Source organism: Tiliqua scincoides, chromosome 7 (assembly GCF_035046505.1).
Source record: "Tiliqua scincoides isolate rTilSci1 chromosome 7, rTilSci1.hap2, whole genome shotgun sequence".
In the NCBI taxonomy this organism is placed as follows: Eukaryota; Metazoa; Chordata; class Lepidosauria; order Squamata; family Scincidae; genus Tiliqua; species Tiliqua scincoides.
In genome coordinates, this window is record NC_089827.1 from 1,659,446 (window position 1) to 1,676,382 (window position 16,937).

The 16,937-nt window shown below is 47.9% G+C and overlaps 1 protein-coding gene across 1 annotated transcript in view; it reads left to right on the forward strand.

The window, feature by feature from the left end:
• Nucleotides 1-16,937, forward strand: part of PCLO (piccolo presynaptic cytomatrix protein) — a 172,868-nt gene that overhangs the window by 89,412 nt on the left and 66,519 nt on the right. The window contains exons 4-8 of the mRNA XM_066633427.1: nucleotides 492-1,181; nucleotides 1,245-1,847; nucleotides 3,549-8,544; nucleotides 8,941-10,949; nucleotides 13,649-15,854. Of these exons, the coding sequence (XP_066489524.1) occupies nucleotides 492-1,181; nucleotides 1,245-1,847; nucleotides 3,549-8,544; nucleotides 8,941-10,949; nucleotides 13,649-15,854 (10,504 nt within the window). The remainder of the gene's footprint in view (nucleotides 1-491; nucleotides 1,182-1,244; nucleotides 1,848-3,548; nucleotides 8,545-8,940; nucleotides 10,950-13,648; nucleotides 15,855-16,937) is intronic.

A 16,937-nucleotide genomic window follows, 5' to 3' on the forward strand; every position in this document is an offset into this window, starting at 1 on the left:
ATAAATTAAAAATAAAATTGAAATGAATGGGGACCCACCTGAAATTGGCTTGCCCCACCTGGTGGGTCCCAACCTGCAGTTTGAGAAACACTGCTCTACAGTCTTTGCCTCTTGTGATTTCATTTCCAGGAGACTTTTCCAGGTTCCACAGCTCTGTTTCTAGGGCAACTATCCATGGTAACAAATTGTTCCTCTTCCTCTGACTATGGACAGATAATTCATTACTACAGATAGTTGTCCTGGAAACAGAGCTGCGAAACCCAGAAGAACTTTTAAACTAGTTTCAACTGGTGTACTTCAAACTCCCACAGCACACCTGGGAGCATTCCACGTAACACACCAATGTAAAGCAACACTTCAGCTGAAAATAACTGATTCAGAACACAGTCATAGAAATTGCAAAGATTGTAAAGTCAAGATGCTCAGTGTAATATGGCTAGTTTAGCAAAACATATGTGTTTATTAATTTAATGCTTTTTGTTATATTATAGGTACAAGAATGGCTGTGCTTAAACTGCCAGACAAAAAGAGCATTATCAGGACATCTGGGGGACATGGACAAAATAACGCCTCCTGTATTTTCGAAACCATCATCTAAGCCATCAACTGCTCCTCAAACCCAGTCTAAACAACCTGCTCAAGTGCTGGAAAAATCAAAAGGTAGTCCAGAAATTCAGAAAGAAGACCCGAAGCAGCAGCAGGTCAAATTAGCAAAAGCAATTTCTGCTGATAAAATCCAGGAGGATGTTCAAAGGGAAGATTCGAAAGCCCTACAAAAAAAATTCACGAAAACAGTGTCAGCTGATAAAATTATTCAGAGCACGTCAAGGGAAGATTCAGAAATTCAAAAGACAACATTGGCAAAGTTACCTTCTGCTGATCATATTCCAAAGGAAGAATCCAAACTCACCATGAAGCCATTGACTGAGAGGATCTCAGAAGACATTAAAAAAGAAGAGCCGTCTAATAAAACTCAGAAAGAAGATCCAAAACTTCAACAGGTAAAATTGGCCAAGACACCATCGGCTGAACAAATTAAAAAACAAGACCAGCAGATGAAATTGATCAAAACTTCATCTGCTGATCAAATTCTAAAGGAAGATCCAAAGTTCCAGCAGGTGAGATTGGCCAAGACACCGTCTGCTGATCAACTCCGGAAGGAGGACTTAAAGACCCCACAGGTGAGAATGGCAAAAACACCTTCTGCTGATCAGATTCTAAAGGGAGCTCCCAAGATCCAAGAGATGAAACGGACAAGAACACTGTCTTCTGATAAGATCCTGCAGGAGGTTCGCAAGGAAGATTCAAAGCTTCAGCAAGAAAAACTGACAAAAGTTCCCATGGCCAGTGAAGTTGGGAAAACTGATCCAAAATTTTCGCAGGCAAAACTTGCTAAAATACCTTCTGCTGATCAAATTGGGAAAGAAGATTCAAAACACCTAGAGGCCAAATTAGTGAAGACCCCCTCTTCTGATCAGCCCCCAAAGGATGTTGTTCAGCAGGTAAAACTCGTGAAGACACCTATGGCACAGACAGGGTCTTCCAAGACAAGTGCTGATCAAACACAGGTGGCCAGAACAGCGGAAGGTGACACCGGATCACCCTCTTTGCCTGATACCAAACATAAGCCGGTCATTCCTGAGGTAAAAGAGCAAGTTACTGATGTGAAGCGAGAAGCCAAAGTGCATCCAGAGACAAAAGACCAGGAAGGGGTTAAAAAAGAGGATCTAGCAATCAGGGCTCTAGAAATTGTCCCCAAAGATCAGAAACCTCCAAAAGAAGAAATCTCAGCTCCGTTGGTGCCACTACCAAAGCCTGATCACGTAGAAGCCTTTAAAGAAAGATCAGTAAGTGTTCCACTGAAAAACATAGGGATGGATATGAGAAACAATGGCACAAGCCAGCCAAGTGTAAACATTTTTAATTCCTGTGTGACTCACAGCTCCATCCTAAACTGCATTGGCGCAGCAGGGCTGCAGGGCTTCTGCTGTATCCAACACAAGCTTTGGAGCAGGCTGGAGGTCTCCTTGGGGTAAGGGGATATTTTTTTCCAGTCTGCTCTATGGGGCTTCTTGGTTCTCTGCCAGCTATTTAGCTGGCAGAAGTCTAAGCAGCCCAGTGTAGCACCAGCTGGCCCGGAGGAAGGATCAGGATATGTGAAAGGCCTTCTCCACACTCCCACTCCCTTCCAGCCTGACCTGTCCCCAGTTCTGCTGTCTCCCACCTCCCTGCCACACCAGCCCATGCCCCTCTGCTGCCCAGTGCAAACTTTACTTCCTTTGGTGGCTATTGTGCTGGATGAAGCATTGGCAGGGTGGCATAGGCTTCCCCACTGGCACTGCCAACTCGCCGAGTGTTGCGACATGCCTTATGGCACATTGGTGACGCCCTCTGCTGGCTCAGGGACTGCTGCACCAGCAGGTCTTCTGTTCAGGATTGAGCTCTAAATAGGAGTAATTTTAAGCGCAAGCTGAAATCTAACTGAAATTAACTTTGGATGCCCAGTTTGCCCAAGTAGATCATGTTGACTCGTTTCACAGAATGATAAAAGGTCACTAATTGCTGATAATGAGTTTGTACCTCACGACCAAATCCTATCCAACTTTCCAGCAGCAATGCAGCTGTGCCAATGGGACATGCGCTGCATCCCATGAAGGTGCATCAAGAGGCCACCTCAAGGCAAGGGAACGTTTGCTCCCTTTCCACAGGGCTGCACTGCAGCTGCATCAGCACTGGAAAGTGGAAAGGATTTGGCCCAATCAGAGTCTGAACAGAACAAAATATACTTAACTGCAAGTTTGTAGTTATTTGGTTCATACATTAATTCCTGCACTTCCTTTAAAAGTTGTTCCTTACAAACATCTAAATATTAAACTACGATAAAGGAATGGGAAGACTATTAATGTATAAACATCTCCTCTGAAACATCTGGAGCTGGTTATTGTCTGAGATATTATAGACCAGCAGGTGAGATAATACCTGTGAGATGCCAAGGGGCACTTGCTGAAATGTCCTCTTCTGTGCATTTGTTAGAAATTCAGGAGCCCTAAAGTTGAAAGGTGGGCCACCCTGTTATAGACTGTCATGGAACTTCAGTGCACCTCAGCAGAGAATTAAGGATAATACAATTTAAAATGTTGTGGTATGGGCTACATATCAGAACTTATAAATAAGATTTGGCTAGAATTTTTTTTATTTCTACATCATTCTCAGATGATTTTTTAAAATGCACTAGAGGATTGTGTAACCCCTCAAGTTATCTGAAGGCGCTAACAATTAGTTCTTCCTTGCAATCAAGAGGGTTAAAATGGGTGCCACTGATTGAGAAACACTGGTGTAAACTGTTAAACAACAACTCCAAAAAACAACAGATTAAAAGTTTTGCATTTTGGAGCATTTCAGATTTCGGATAAGGGATACTCAACCTGTAGTAATGTTTTATCATAGACAATGTTGGTATGAATATTGTTTGTGGTGACTAATATTATTATTCAGTATCTTGAGATGTTGAATCTTAATGTGTATGTTTGCGCACCTATATATTTTAGGAGAAAGAAGATGACAAGTCAGATGCATCAAGCTCACAGCAGCAAAAAAGTCCACAGGGTCTAAGTGACACTGGATACTCATCAGATGGGATCTCGAGTTCGCTTGGGGAAATTCCCAGCCTTCTCCCAAGTGATGAGAAGGATATGCTGAAAGAACCTTGTAAAAAAGTGGCCCTTTCAGAAGAAAGCAGCCCAACCAGTCCCTCAGATCTCGCCAAGCTAGAAAGCACCGTCTTGTCAATTTTGGAAGCTCAAGCAAGCACCCTTGCCAAAGAGAAGTCAGGAAAAATCCAAGATCGTTACAGCATTCAGGCAAAGGAGCCACATAAAACAAAGCCTCTGCCTCTGACGCCGGAATCTTACAGTTCTGAGGAGGAAGATTTGAGGAAGCCAGCTACTCAAGGGAAGGATGGAGGGGCTCATCCAGAAGGCGATAAACAAAGTGTACCATCTCGGAAGGGGCACAGACCAAAGGCAGAGGCAGCAGAAGATGCGTCAGCAAGAAGGCAACGCTATGACTCTGTAGACGACAGCAGTGAGAGTGAGAATTCACCTGTCCCTCGGAGAAAAAGGCGAACTAGCGTCGCTTCTTCAAGCAGCGACGAATACAAGGCCGAGGACAGTCCAGGCTCCGGTGATGACGAAGACTTCATTCGGAAACAGATTATGGAGATGAGCGCTGATGAAGATGCTTCCGGTTCTGAAGACGATGAATTCATCCGGAACCAGCTGAAAGAAATCAGCACCAGTGAGAGCCAGAAGAAGGAAGAAGTGAAAGTTAAAAAGGGGGTAGTCGGAAAGCATAAGAAGGTGACACGCAAAAGCAGTGCAGGCTACGAAGACGATGCTGGCCGGCGCCATTCCTGGCATGATGACGATGACGAGACGTTTGACAAAAGTCCAGAACCAAAATACAGGGAAACCAAAAGCCAAGACAGTGAAGAAATCTCCGTGACCGGAGGAGGAGGCCTTCGTCGCTTCAAAACAATAGAACTGAACAGCACCTTAACAAATAAATACTCTGAAGTGTCTGAACAGCCTAAGAGGAGTCTGTATTTTGATGAAGAGCCGGAGTTGGAGATGGAGAGCCTTACGGATTCCCCAGAGGATCGGTCGAGAGGGGAAGGGTCTTCTAGTCTGCACGCCTCCAGCTTCACTCCAGGTACGTCGCCCACCTCTGTGTCGTCCCTGGATGAAGACAGCGACAGCAGCCCAAGCCACAAGAAGATGGGGGATGAGAGCAAGCAGCAGCGCAAAGCCAGGCATCGGACACACGGCCCTCTTCTTCCGACCATTGAAGATTCTTCTGAGGAAGAGGAGCTCAGGGAGGAGGAAGAACTGCTCAAAGAGCAAGAGAAGCAGCGCGAGCTGGAGCAGCAGCAAAGGAAGAGCTCCAGCAAAAAATCAAAGAAGGACAAGGATGAGCTCAGAGCCCAGAGAAGGAGAGAACGGCCGAAGACGCCACCCAGTAATCTCTCTCCCATCGAGGACGCTTCTCCAACGGAGGAATTGCGTCAGGCAGCAGAAATGGAGGAGCTGCACCGCTCTTCGTGCTCCGAATACTCACCAAGCATCGAGTCGGATCCTGAAGCCTTTGAAATCAGTCCGGAAAAAATCATCGAAGTGCAGAAAGTTTACAAATTGCCTACGGCGGTCTCTTTATATTCTCCTACAGAAGAGAAGCCTGTGGGGCTCATCAAAGAAGAGAGCAGTCAAAAGACTTTAAAAAGTGCGCAAGGGGCTTATGAGGAAATGTTGCACACGTCCCACAAAGCCAAGCCGTTTCCGGAAACCACTGAAAAAGATGAAGTGTTTGAGAAAGAGCCTTTATATGGCGGCATGCTAATAGAGGACTATATCTATGAATCGTTAGTGGAAGACCCCTACAGCGGGGCTCATGAGGCTAACCTCATGGCAAGACAAGACGAGAGTGACGAATTTAGCCCGTCAAAGGACAAAGAGAAAAAACCAAAGCCTCCTGATCAGGTATATGGGGAATCTGTGCAGAAATCGACAGACCTGCCGAAAGACTACTACAGGATAGAGCCTTTGCATTCCGTCCTGCCTCAAGAAGACATCGTGTGTAGCTCTTACATCATGCCAGAGAGTCACGAGATCATCGTATTGGATAGTGTGGGACCTTCTTCCAGTGACGAAAAGCCACTGTTGGATGCAGATACCATTTACGAGGAGCTGATGAGGCGACAAAGGACGCAGCTGACTCCAGGTTCCAGTCCCACCCAGCCATCACCCGAATCTGTTTCTGTGTCGGAATCCAAGACAAGCATGTCTGAAGAGGCTACAGAGAGCGCATCACTGGTGTCCAGTACGACCTCCGTCGTTTCAGACGTATCTTCCATGAGCCCCGTCGTGCTTCCCATTCCAGATGTTAAAATTACTCAGCACTTTACAACGGAAGAAATCGAGGACGAATATCTCACGGATTATGCTCGGGAGATTGAAGAAATCATTTCCCACGAGACAGCCATATTGACATACGCAGAGGCATTAGAAAGTGCTGCCTCTGTTTTGCCATCAGACGCCTCTTCCCTGACGTCATCCACATCATCAGTGTACACCACTGGTAGTTCTTCCCCTGACGGCATAGCCTCCGGTTACATAGAAACAGTGGATGCCATTAGCAAATTGTCGGACTCTGAGGGGACCAGTTCAGTGATTCAAGTCCCAATAATTTCTGCAAAAGAATATTCTGAGCCGGTTATGCTGCCCTCTAAAGAGTTCCCTGCAGCCAGCAGTGTCACAGATGTAGATCAGGTTGTGGTTTCCCTGCCTGAAATGGACTCCTTTGTGGCAACCTATGTACAAACACAACACACGCCCCATGTCGCTGCTGCCTTGGTAACCTTCCCACCAGAAGAAGGCAAAGCTGGACAAGATGCGTCAGCCTCTGATGTTGTGAAGGGACTTCATGAAGATGAACAGAAAAGAGTTCCTCTCAGCTTAGCAAGGAGAGCTTTCATAGATGACCAGAAGTTTGGGGGTGCGGCCCCAGTGGTGGAGCCAACACCAGTAATATCTTCTGTTGCTTCTACTGTCTCTGTTTTGCCATTTGCCCCTTCTCCAGTTCCCACCTATACAGCCCAAACTCGGTCATTTTCCAGAAGCTCCTCCTTAGATTCTCCTGCTCACCCATCTCGCCCTCCCCCTCCGCTCCCCCCACCCCTGCCCCCACCTATTCTGCCCAAGCCTACTATTTATCCTAAAAAGAAGCCTCCAGTGACAACAGCCCCTACAGCTTTACCATCTGCCACCACCAGTGTCAAAACAGTAGATACAGCGTCTGCCATAAAAGCCAGTGGGCTTCCTGCCCCGAAAATACACGCGCCAACCCCTCCTCCGGTGCCCCCCAAGCCAGCCTCCATTCCAGCTGGACTCGTATTCACTCATAGACCTGCTGAGGTGATCAAGCCCCCTATTGCCCCCAAACCAGCAGTTCCCCAGCTGCCAGCCATTGTTCCAAAATCAGCAGAAGCACCGTTGAAACCTGCAGGCTTGTCTCTAACCAGCAGCATGACTTTGAACTTGGTCTCCCCTGCTGAGTATAAGCTGGCGTCTCCCACGTCCCCCCTGTCTCCCCACTCGAACAAATCCTCCCCAAGGTTGTCCAAGTCCTCTCAGGAAACCTATGTGGTTATTACATTGCCTTCTGAGCCTGGGACTCCAACCGAGTCTGTGACCAGCCAGGCCATTACGAGTTGGCCCTCAGGGTCACCTCCTAAGGAACAGGGGCCACAGACTGTGCAGCCTTTATTCACTCCCTCTGTGAGTGCTCTGCAAATTCAACGCAGAAGTGATCAGAGCAAGTACATTCCAGGTGCCTTGCAAGCCATTTCCGCTGTTCCTATTGCCTCCCGCTCAATTTTTGAGATAGGCCCTAGTGTGACAACACAGCTAATAACAACAGAGGTTGCCAAGACAACAGTGTCTTTGGTCAAAAGTGCTGATTTAGGAAGTGTTTCGATCACTATCCCTCCAGAGCCAGCACACATCATAGAACCACCGCGATACAGGGAAAATGGAAGATTCCATCTCTTAGGGGACGTCATTGACCTTCGCACATTGACTAAAATAGACATTGAAAGGACGGACAGCTGTATGGACCTATCGGCTGCTCCAATGGATGTGAGAAGGCACATGGTGGCGAGTGACACCTCTGGGAGGCCTGTGAGTACTGTTCAACCAGCTATTATAAACCTCAGCACCACACCAGGTGCACCAACCGCAGAGCCCCCTGTAGCTCCAGTCACAGAAACCATTACAATAGTCACCTGCGCAGCCACCATAAGTTATAGCACAAGTACAGAAAGTCTTGTCGATCTTGGGCACGCAATGACAACCCCACTGCAGTTAACAACATCAAAATACTTTGAGCTTGGATCCAGAATAGTAGGCAGCCAGGCACTTCCTGCTAGCAGAGACGAAGTACCAATTAATCTGTCTCTCGGTACCCCGGCACACGCAGTTACATGGGCTGCTACGAAGCCGGTCACGGCACCTCCTGTGGGTGTCACGAATGGCTGGACTGAGGCTTCCGCTGCCCACGAACCGTTGGAAAGTGGAGCCGTTGACCTCAGTACCACAAAATCCCACAGAACCATGGTGACGGTGGATGAAACCACATCAGGGATTGTCACCACAGTCATAGAAGACGACGAGAAACCTGTGGACCTGACTGCAGGCAGAAGGGCTGTCTGTTGTGATGTCATCTACAAGTTGCCCTTTGGCAGGAGCTGTACCGCTCAAGCACCTGCAACCACATTGCCTGAGGATCGTTTTGGTTACAGAGATGATCACTATCAATACGACCGCGCAGGGACCTTTGGCTATAAAGGAATTGGGGGCATGAAACCTTCTATGTCAGATACCAATTTATCCGAAGCCGGTCTTTTCCTGTACAAGAGCAAGAACACCTTTGACTATCAAGTTGGGGCCCCTGATGTAGCTGTAGACTTGACCGCTAGCAAAATAACAGCAGGTCAGTATGACAAGGCCTCAGATCTCACTTTGAAATGTAGTAATGGTGTTGCTCATCTCATTTCAGGGTGAATGATTTTTATTTTCTTTTTTATGCTCCTTTTTTATATTTTCTTTGCACAGTGTGGCAAGCAAGCCGTGTGGAATCCACATCTTTTTTTGTTTCTTCATTTTACATAAAGCATTTTGCACAGAGACGTACCCGCATGTGCCTGCATGTTCAGCAAATGCTTTCACCCCCCTTCCTGTGCACAGCTAAAGTAGATCATTGGCACCAAGATTTGCATGCAGCTCCCTTCTGTTCTCCGCTCATTTAACTCATCTTTATGGAATGGCTTTCAGAGTAAACACTCTTTATTTTGCGGAACCGGACTTTAACTCTACCCTGTAATTTCAGGTGAAATTATGGATTACTCCAGCAAGATTAGTGGTTCTTACCCAGAGACTCGGCAAGTCATTTCTGGCATTGGGATCAGTGCTCCTCAGTATTCCCAAGCAAGGATAGTTCCATCCCCAGGACCCCCCTATGGCATTGGAAGTGTTTTAAGATCATCTAATGGGGTTGTTTATTCATCCGTTGCAACTCCAGTCCCGGCAACATTTGCGATCACCACACAGCCTGGTTCTATTTTTAGTACATCAGCTAGAGACCTGCCTTCTCTTCAAACAGTTGACACAATCCCCTCATTATCAACCATGCAATCCAGTCAGGCACTTCCGAGATCGTACAACTTCTTGACAACTGCAGCCTCGGAAAAAGATGGGGCAATCACTGACATTGACATTGAGCCGGGGTTGCCACCTCTCTCTATAGAAACTATGACCCCAGAGCCAGCCAACTTGATTCCTGTTTTCACGACCGCTTCTGAAGCTTTCATAGACATAATGGAAGATGAGGCGACCCTCCTCATTGCCCCCGAAGAAGGCAAACAGCAGCATCTTGACTTGGAGCGAGAACTTCTGGAGCTCGAGAAACTGAAGCAACAGCGCTTTGCAGAGGAGCTGGAATGGGAACGTCAAGAAATTCATAGGTTCAGAGAACACGAGCAGATCATGGTTCAAAAGAAGCTTGAGGAGCTACAGTCTATGAAGCACCACCTCCTGTATCAGCAAGAAGAAGAGAGACAGGCTCAGTTCATGATGAGGCAAGAAACCTTGGCCCAGCAGCAACTCCATATTGAACAGATTCAGCAACTCCAACAGCAACTTCATCAGCACTTGGAAGAGCAAAAAATCCACCAGATTTATCAGTATAATTATGACCCTTCTGGAACGGTGTCCCCACAAACAACCACAGAGCAAGCCATCCTAGAAGGTCAGTATGCTGCTGCAAACGGCCAGTTCTGGACTGCCGATGAAGTCACCACCACCGCTTCGGCTGTACTGGGCATTGAAATCCCACAAAGCCAAGCCTGGTACACCATTCAGTCGGATGGCGTTACCCAGTACATCCCCAGGCTTGGCATGCTGGGTTCTGTTTCCGAGATGTCTCTCAAAGACATGGATGTGCGAGAGGAAAAACAGCTGAAAAAGAGAAGCTCCCTGCCAAAGCTGCGTGGCCCATACGAGGAACTTGACGAAGGCCTGGAGGAGGAGCCCAGGTGTCTCAAAAAGATTGTGGAGAGTGGCGTTCAAACGGACGACGAAGACAGTGCTGATATGGGCTACCCAGACCGGAGACGGAGAACTAAAAAGGGTGTTGATACCAGTGTTCAGACGGACGACGAGGACCAAGACGAGTGGGATCCCAACAACAGATCCAGAAGGAAGACCCGTGTGGGGAAGTACGAAGGTTCCCCTGAGGTGGACAAGGCCAAGCCGTTTTCCAAAGTCTCCAGCATTGCAGTCCAGACAGTGGCGGAGATTTCCGTTCAAACAGAGCCTGTAGGGACCATCAGGACGCCATCAGTCAGGGCCCAGTTAAATGCCAAGATAGAAATAATCAAACACATTTCAGCTCCAGAAAAGACATACCAAGGAGGAAGTTTGGGGTGTCAGACAGAAACTGATTCAGATGCCCAAAGCTCCCAGTACCTGACAGCTGCTTCCCCTCCAAAAGATAAAAAGCGCCCAACCCCATTAGAGATAGGGTATTCATCTCACCTCTGCCCAGAACCCACACTTCAGGTAGCCCCTTCCCCTCCCAAATCCCCCAAAGTCCTCTATTCCCCAATTTCACCTGTTTCTCCAGCTGCAGTTATAGAGTCGGCCTTTGTGCCCTATGAAAAGCCCGTTACGGAAGATATTAGTCCACAGAAGATCCTGCATGCCGACATCACCAAGATGCCGCAGCTGAGCCCCAAGTCTGCCAAGGTGATGCAGCGCTCTCTGTCCGACCCCAAACCCCTGAGTCCAACCGCAGAAGACTCCTCCAGAGCCCATTTTCAGTATACTGATGGTTTCATGGTAAGGACCAACCTTCCTTCCTTCCTTCCTTCCTTCCTTCCAAACATGAAGTTATACTGATCGGCATTCTACCTATTACATGAACATCGGTTCGTTAACCTGATCTGTTTTTCATGAGCCATTCTGGAACTGAAGGCTCCAGATGTTTAAAAGTTTGTAGGGGGGTTTTAATGTTCTATTTAATTAACCACATTTATAGACTTGAGGATGCATCTGGTAGCATAGCCAGAGGGGGGCATGGTAAGTACTGTAGACACTGGCGTAGCTAGAGAGGGGGCGGTGCACTGAGTTTTTCAGGGAGCCTCCCTGCAGTGTGCAGTGGCTCCTCCCCTCCCCTTGGGAGCCATGTGGGCAGGGGGGAAATGGAGGCAAATGGCTCCCAAGGGGAGGGGGAGGAGCCACTTGCACGCTGCAGGGAGGCTCTCTGCAAAACTTAGTGCGCCACCCCCCTCTAGCTACGCCAGTGACTGTAGGCACCACAGTGCTCGGTGTAAGTGACCCCTCCCACTCCCCATTGGCTGCTTACATGGCGCAGTGTGGCACCTGCAGTCCTTACCGCGCCACCGCCCCTGTGGCTATGCTCCTGGAAGATGCCCCACGAGGCTGTGTCCAAAACAGGAAGGAATGGGCTAAAACGAGTTCATTGCAAAGTCTATATATAGTATTATCTTTGAAAAAATATTTAGTAGCTTCTTCGTGCATTTATGTTTCTTGCATTTACCGCACAAGCTGTGCCTAGTCAGAAATATGTTCCATGGTGTTCAGTGGGCTTACTCTTAGAAAGGTGCGCTTAGGGTTGCCTAATAAGCAGTCCTAATGAGGATTGCCTTGTTTTCTTTCTGAAATTATCTATTTAGCGGTTTGAAATACCTATAGATCTATGACTTCCATCAAGGAAGCATCAGTACTTGCTAGGTCAGCCTTTCCCAAACTGTGGATCACGGTCGCCAATGTGTCAAACCCAGATTTTTGAAGGTTGCAGCACATCGCAACCAGGAACCCAGCAGACATCATGGCGTGCGGCATGGAAGCGGCTTCCAAGTCGCACTGTGCTTCATTGGCCCTGCTGTGCCACACCTCATACTGCCCTGCAGCTTCCTGGTCACAGCAGGCCCACAACCAACCAAGAGTTAGGTTGCAGCACACCAGTGGGTTACAACCCATAGTTTGGAAACACATTGCATTATGGGCTGCACTATGGCACAATGCAGCCAGTGGTATGGATTGCGCTCCAGTGTGACCCAGAAGCCTTGTGCCCTGCAATGCTTGGTAGCCCAGCAAAGTGTGTATGAGATAGCAACCTGACAGCCCAAGCCTGGCGCCCGGAGGAACATCGGCCAGAATGGTGACCTCTGCATCCAGTGGCCTCCAGGCAGTTGCCGGCGGCTCCTTAGGGGATGGGGGCATTTGTCCCCTTCCCCCAGGTAAGGGAGTAGGCCTCGCAATGGGGCTACTCAACTCTGTGCCGGCTATTTAGGGCTGGGAAGATCTGCCACCGGGCTTATATACTGGGTTTGGTGTGCTGTGATTGACTCTGCAGTGCAGTCTGTATCTGTTGCTCTGTCTTAGGAAAGTGGGAACGACAGGGGGTGTGGGAGATAAGATTTCCTGGTCTAATGCCTTTCCCCTTTGTTCTCTGTGTGAACCTACTCCAGATCTGTCATTAGCACTGTGTTTTTCTGGCACTGGGGGGGGGGGTGTCCATCATGTCCATCATGCATGTGCCAACTCCCCTTCCTCCCACCCACTTCCTTCCCTTATCCTGCCTCTGCCTCTTCCATGTTTTGGCCTCTTTGGTGGTGGAGTCTCTCTGGCATCCATGCTATGTTGGTAGGCATTATTCTGGCTTTGTGCCATCCTATGTAGCATGTCTGTAGATGGGCAGACTTCTGCACCGGGGAGTCTGTCACTGTGCTGGCATATGTGGAGACACACCAGCATATCTCAAGGTTAGGATTGCTCTGCCCAAGAAGCAGAGAGACCCTGTTGTCAGGCTGGTTAGTGGTTGGTTGGTTTTCAGTCCTCTGTACTTAGCAATCAGCACATTGTTAGAGTTTGGAAAGAAAGTATTGTTAAGAGCCATCACAAGTCTGATTGCTGCACTATTTGATTTCATACATGTGTATGAGAATATGTATTGTTTTGTTTCCAGCCTGGGAAATGGACGGAGCTGATTTTGAGTAGCAAAAGTGCTTTCTCAAGCGCTGCTGTCATGGAAGCAGAAAGGGAAGTCACCTGCATTTACTGATTGAAACAGCATGGATAGGAGTGAAAACTAAAGCAAACAAGGAAACTAACGCCAGACAATGCTTGGCTTTTCAAAGGGGCAATACTTGGTTGAGCAATCTAAGCCCCTGGCTGAAATCCGATGACCTCAGTTGTAGAGTATTTAACACAATGAAGCTTCTAACCAGAACCTGTTTTTGTTTTTAGAAGACACTGTACTCAAAACAAAATTCTGAGATTTATGTACGGAACCATCTGTTAAATCTGAAGTTATAAGTGACCAGAGCAACTGTTTCTAAACTGCTATTGATTCTTCCTACCACTTTCTTAGTTCTGCAGCATGTTTTACAATGTTTCTGAATGTATTAGGCTGCAATCCCACAAACACCTCCCGAGGAATGAGTCTCACTGAACTTCCTTAAGATTGTGCTGCATATCAAGGTAATTATTCTTTGTTGTTCTTTGTGCTGCAGACTAAAGGCTCTTCAAGCATGGCACCGTCAGGGATGCAAAAGAAAGTAAAGAGGACCCTGCCCAACCCACCTCCAGAGGATGTTGCAGCAGGAACACAATCTGCCTTCACCACCGTGGGGTCCGTGTCACGACGAAGGATCTGCAGAAGCAACACCATGGCCAGAGCTAAGATCCTTCAGGATATAGACAGAGAACTGGATCTGGTGGAACGAGAATCAGCCAAGCTCCGCAAGAAGCAAGCCGAGCTGGATGAGGAAGAGAAAGAGATTGATGCCAAACTTCGTTACTTAGAAATGGGCATCAACCGGCGGAAGGAGGCTCTGCTCAAAGAAAGGGAGAAGAGGGAGCGGGCCTACCTGCAGGGAGTAGCAGAGGAACGTGATTATATGTCAGACAGTGAAGTGAGCAGCACCAGGCCTACCAGGATAGAAGCTCAGCACGGGCTGGAAAGACCGCGGACTGCACCGCAAACGGAATTTGAGCAGTTTATACCCCCACAGACCCAACCAGAATCTCAGTTTGCAACTCCTACAAGCCCGTATACCCAGTACCAGTACTCCTCACCTGCCCTTCCTACCCAGGCGCCAACTCAGTACACCCAGCAATCCCATTACCAACAGCAGCAGCCTTTATACCAGCAGCAGGCTTCTCCGTATCAGACTCAGTCGGCGTTCCAGACCGTGGACACCATGTCTTTTACAGCCCAAGCTCAGCCGCCACCAACCCAGCAGCCATCCTACCAGCTCTCGTCACAGTTGATGGTGATTCCGCAGAAAACAAGACAGGCGTCATTATACCTGGAGCCCAAGATCACCTCGAACTACGATGTAATTCGGAACCAGCCCCTCATGATTGCCCCCGCCTCCTCCGACAACACGTACGCCGTTTCCCACTTGGGGAGTAAATACAGCACCCTGGACTTGAGGATGGGGCTGGACGAGAGGAGCAGCCTAGCCAGCAGTCCCATCTCAAGCATATCCGGTGACTCGTTCTACGCGGACATCGACCACCACACCTCGCGCAATTATGTCCTGCTTGACGATCTTGGGGAACTCTCCAAAGGAACCTCAGCTCTGAGCTCTGTTTATGGCCTCCACGAGAAAGATCTGACCAAAACAGACCGGCTCCTTAGAACTACGGAGGCCCGCAGAGTGCAAGAAGTCTCAGATTTCCTTGCGCCCCTGCAAACGTCTTCTCGATTGCACAGCTACTTAAAAACTGATGAAGACCCCATGGAAGACCCCTACGAACTGAAGCTTTTGAAGCATCAGATCAAGCAGGAGTTCCGCCGGGGTACAGAAAGCTTGGACCACCTGGCTGGCCTCTCCCAGTACTACCCAGCAGATACGAGCTACAGGCATTTCCCCAAATCTGAGAAATACAGCATAAGCAGGCTTACTTTGGAGAAACAAGCTGCCAAGCAGCTTCCAGCAGCTCTCCTTTATCAGAAGCAGTCCAAGCATAAGAAGGCCTTAATAGACCCCAAACTGCCTAAATTCTCACCCATTCAGGAGAGCAGGGACCTTGAGCTAGATTATTCAACCTACTTGACTTCCAGCACCTCGACACTGGGCGGAATAACCTCCAGAGCAAGGCTTCTTCAGGACGATATCACATTTGGCCTTCGAAAAAATATCACGGACCAGCAGAAGTACATGGGGCCCACCCTCACACACACCCTTGGTACAAACCTGGGAGCTGCCCTGACTGCAACGATGCGATCAACGTTGCAAGAGGAAGCCGATAAACCTTACGGCAGTGGAAGTAGATCCAGGCCTTCCTCCCGGCCGTCATCGGTCTACGGGCTTGACTTATCCTTAAAAAGAGATCCCTCCAGCTCTTCTTTGAGACTGAAAGCCCAAGAGGCCGAACCGCTAGACGTTTCCTTCAGCCACGCAGCCCCCTCTGGAAGAGCTAAGCCCACCAGTCTCCCTATCAGTCAGAGTAGGGGACGAATCCCAATAGTAGCACAGAACTCAGAAGAGGAGAGTCCTTTGAGTCCTGTGGGCCAGCCAATGGGAATGGCGAGAGCGGCTGCTGGGCCGCTGCCTCCCATATCCGCAGACACTAGGGACCAGTTTGGATCTAGCCATTCATTGCCCGAAGTCCAACAGCACATGAGGGAAGAATCACGAGCACGAGGCTATGGGCGGGACATCGCCTTCATCATGGATGACTTCCAGCATGCCATGTCAGACAGTGAAGGTAAACTAGACTTCAGGCTGCTTTATTGTGCTCACAACACAAATCCTCATTTCTATGCATGTGTCTAATTTCATCACCTTTCGGGGACTACTACTTCTTTTGCTTTCCTCATTTGTTGTGGTTATATATATATATATATATATGTATGTGTATATAGCTTTTTGGTTGGTCAGTTGTTATAACTATATGCTCAAATTTCTGGAAGGTGCATAGATAGACTTGCATGATCAAGTCGTACTTTGTTGATTTTCTTTTGTTTGCGTGTGCATTTTTCTCTATTTTTCTTGCTGTCTACTTTTCTTACAAGCATTTGGGCTGGGATTTTCAGAAGCACAGGATTGGCCTATCTTCTCAGTGGGAAAAGTTTCCCCTGCCCCCCCCTCCAAATTGACAAAAGCTGAAAACGCCACCCAAAATAGTCTTCGTAATAATGTAACCCATCTTCTTGTCAGTTCCTCCTTCTGTGAGGCTATCTGCTATGCAACCAGCATGTTGAAAATCTTGAGCAATCCCACTTTTTCCAAGAACCAGAGAGTACAGTTTGCAAACAAAAAGTTTTTATAAAATAATTCCCTTATATATTTCAATGATAAATCATTGTTTTGAACGCTGAGTAGAAGCAATAGTATTTTATTGAGTTATTGTAATTTTAGCTATTTATTTTTTTTACCAGCATCTCCTTAAAAGTACATCTTGTTGTGCGTGGACTTTTGTGAGTGGAATGTGTTTGTTGTCCAAATGGAGGGGTAATTAATTTCATCAGTAAATTTTCACAGATTTTTTTAACCCTGTTGGTGGATTATCTGTATGAATAAATTACCTTGTATGCATCTTTACTCAGACCTCTGCCATATAAGAATACTTGTGAGTGACTCTGTTGTGAAAGATCTTAAAAATCTCCTCTTCAAATATTGTGTGATGCCTCCCCGCGCCTGAGAAGACCTCCCAGATGCAACTGGAGGACACTCCCAGTTGCACCTGGGGGGTCCTCTAAGGCCCTCCATCTGCGGGCTCAGCACCTGCGATTCAAAGCCATGGATTCTGAGCCCGTGGATAGGAGGGCCCGCTATAGCAGTGGCATAG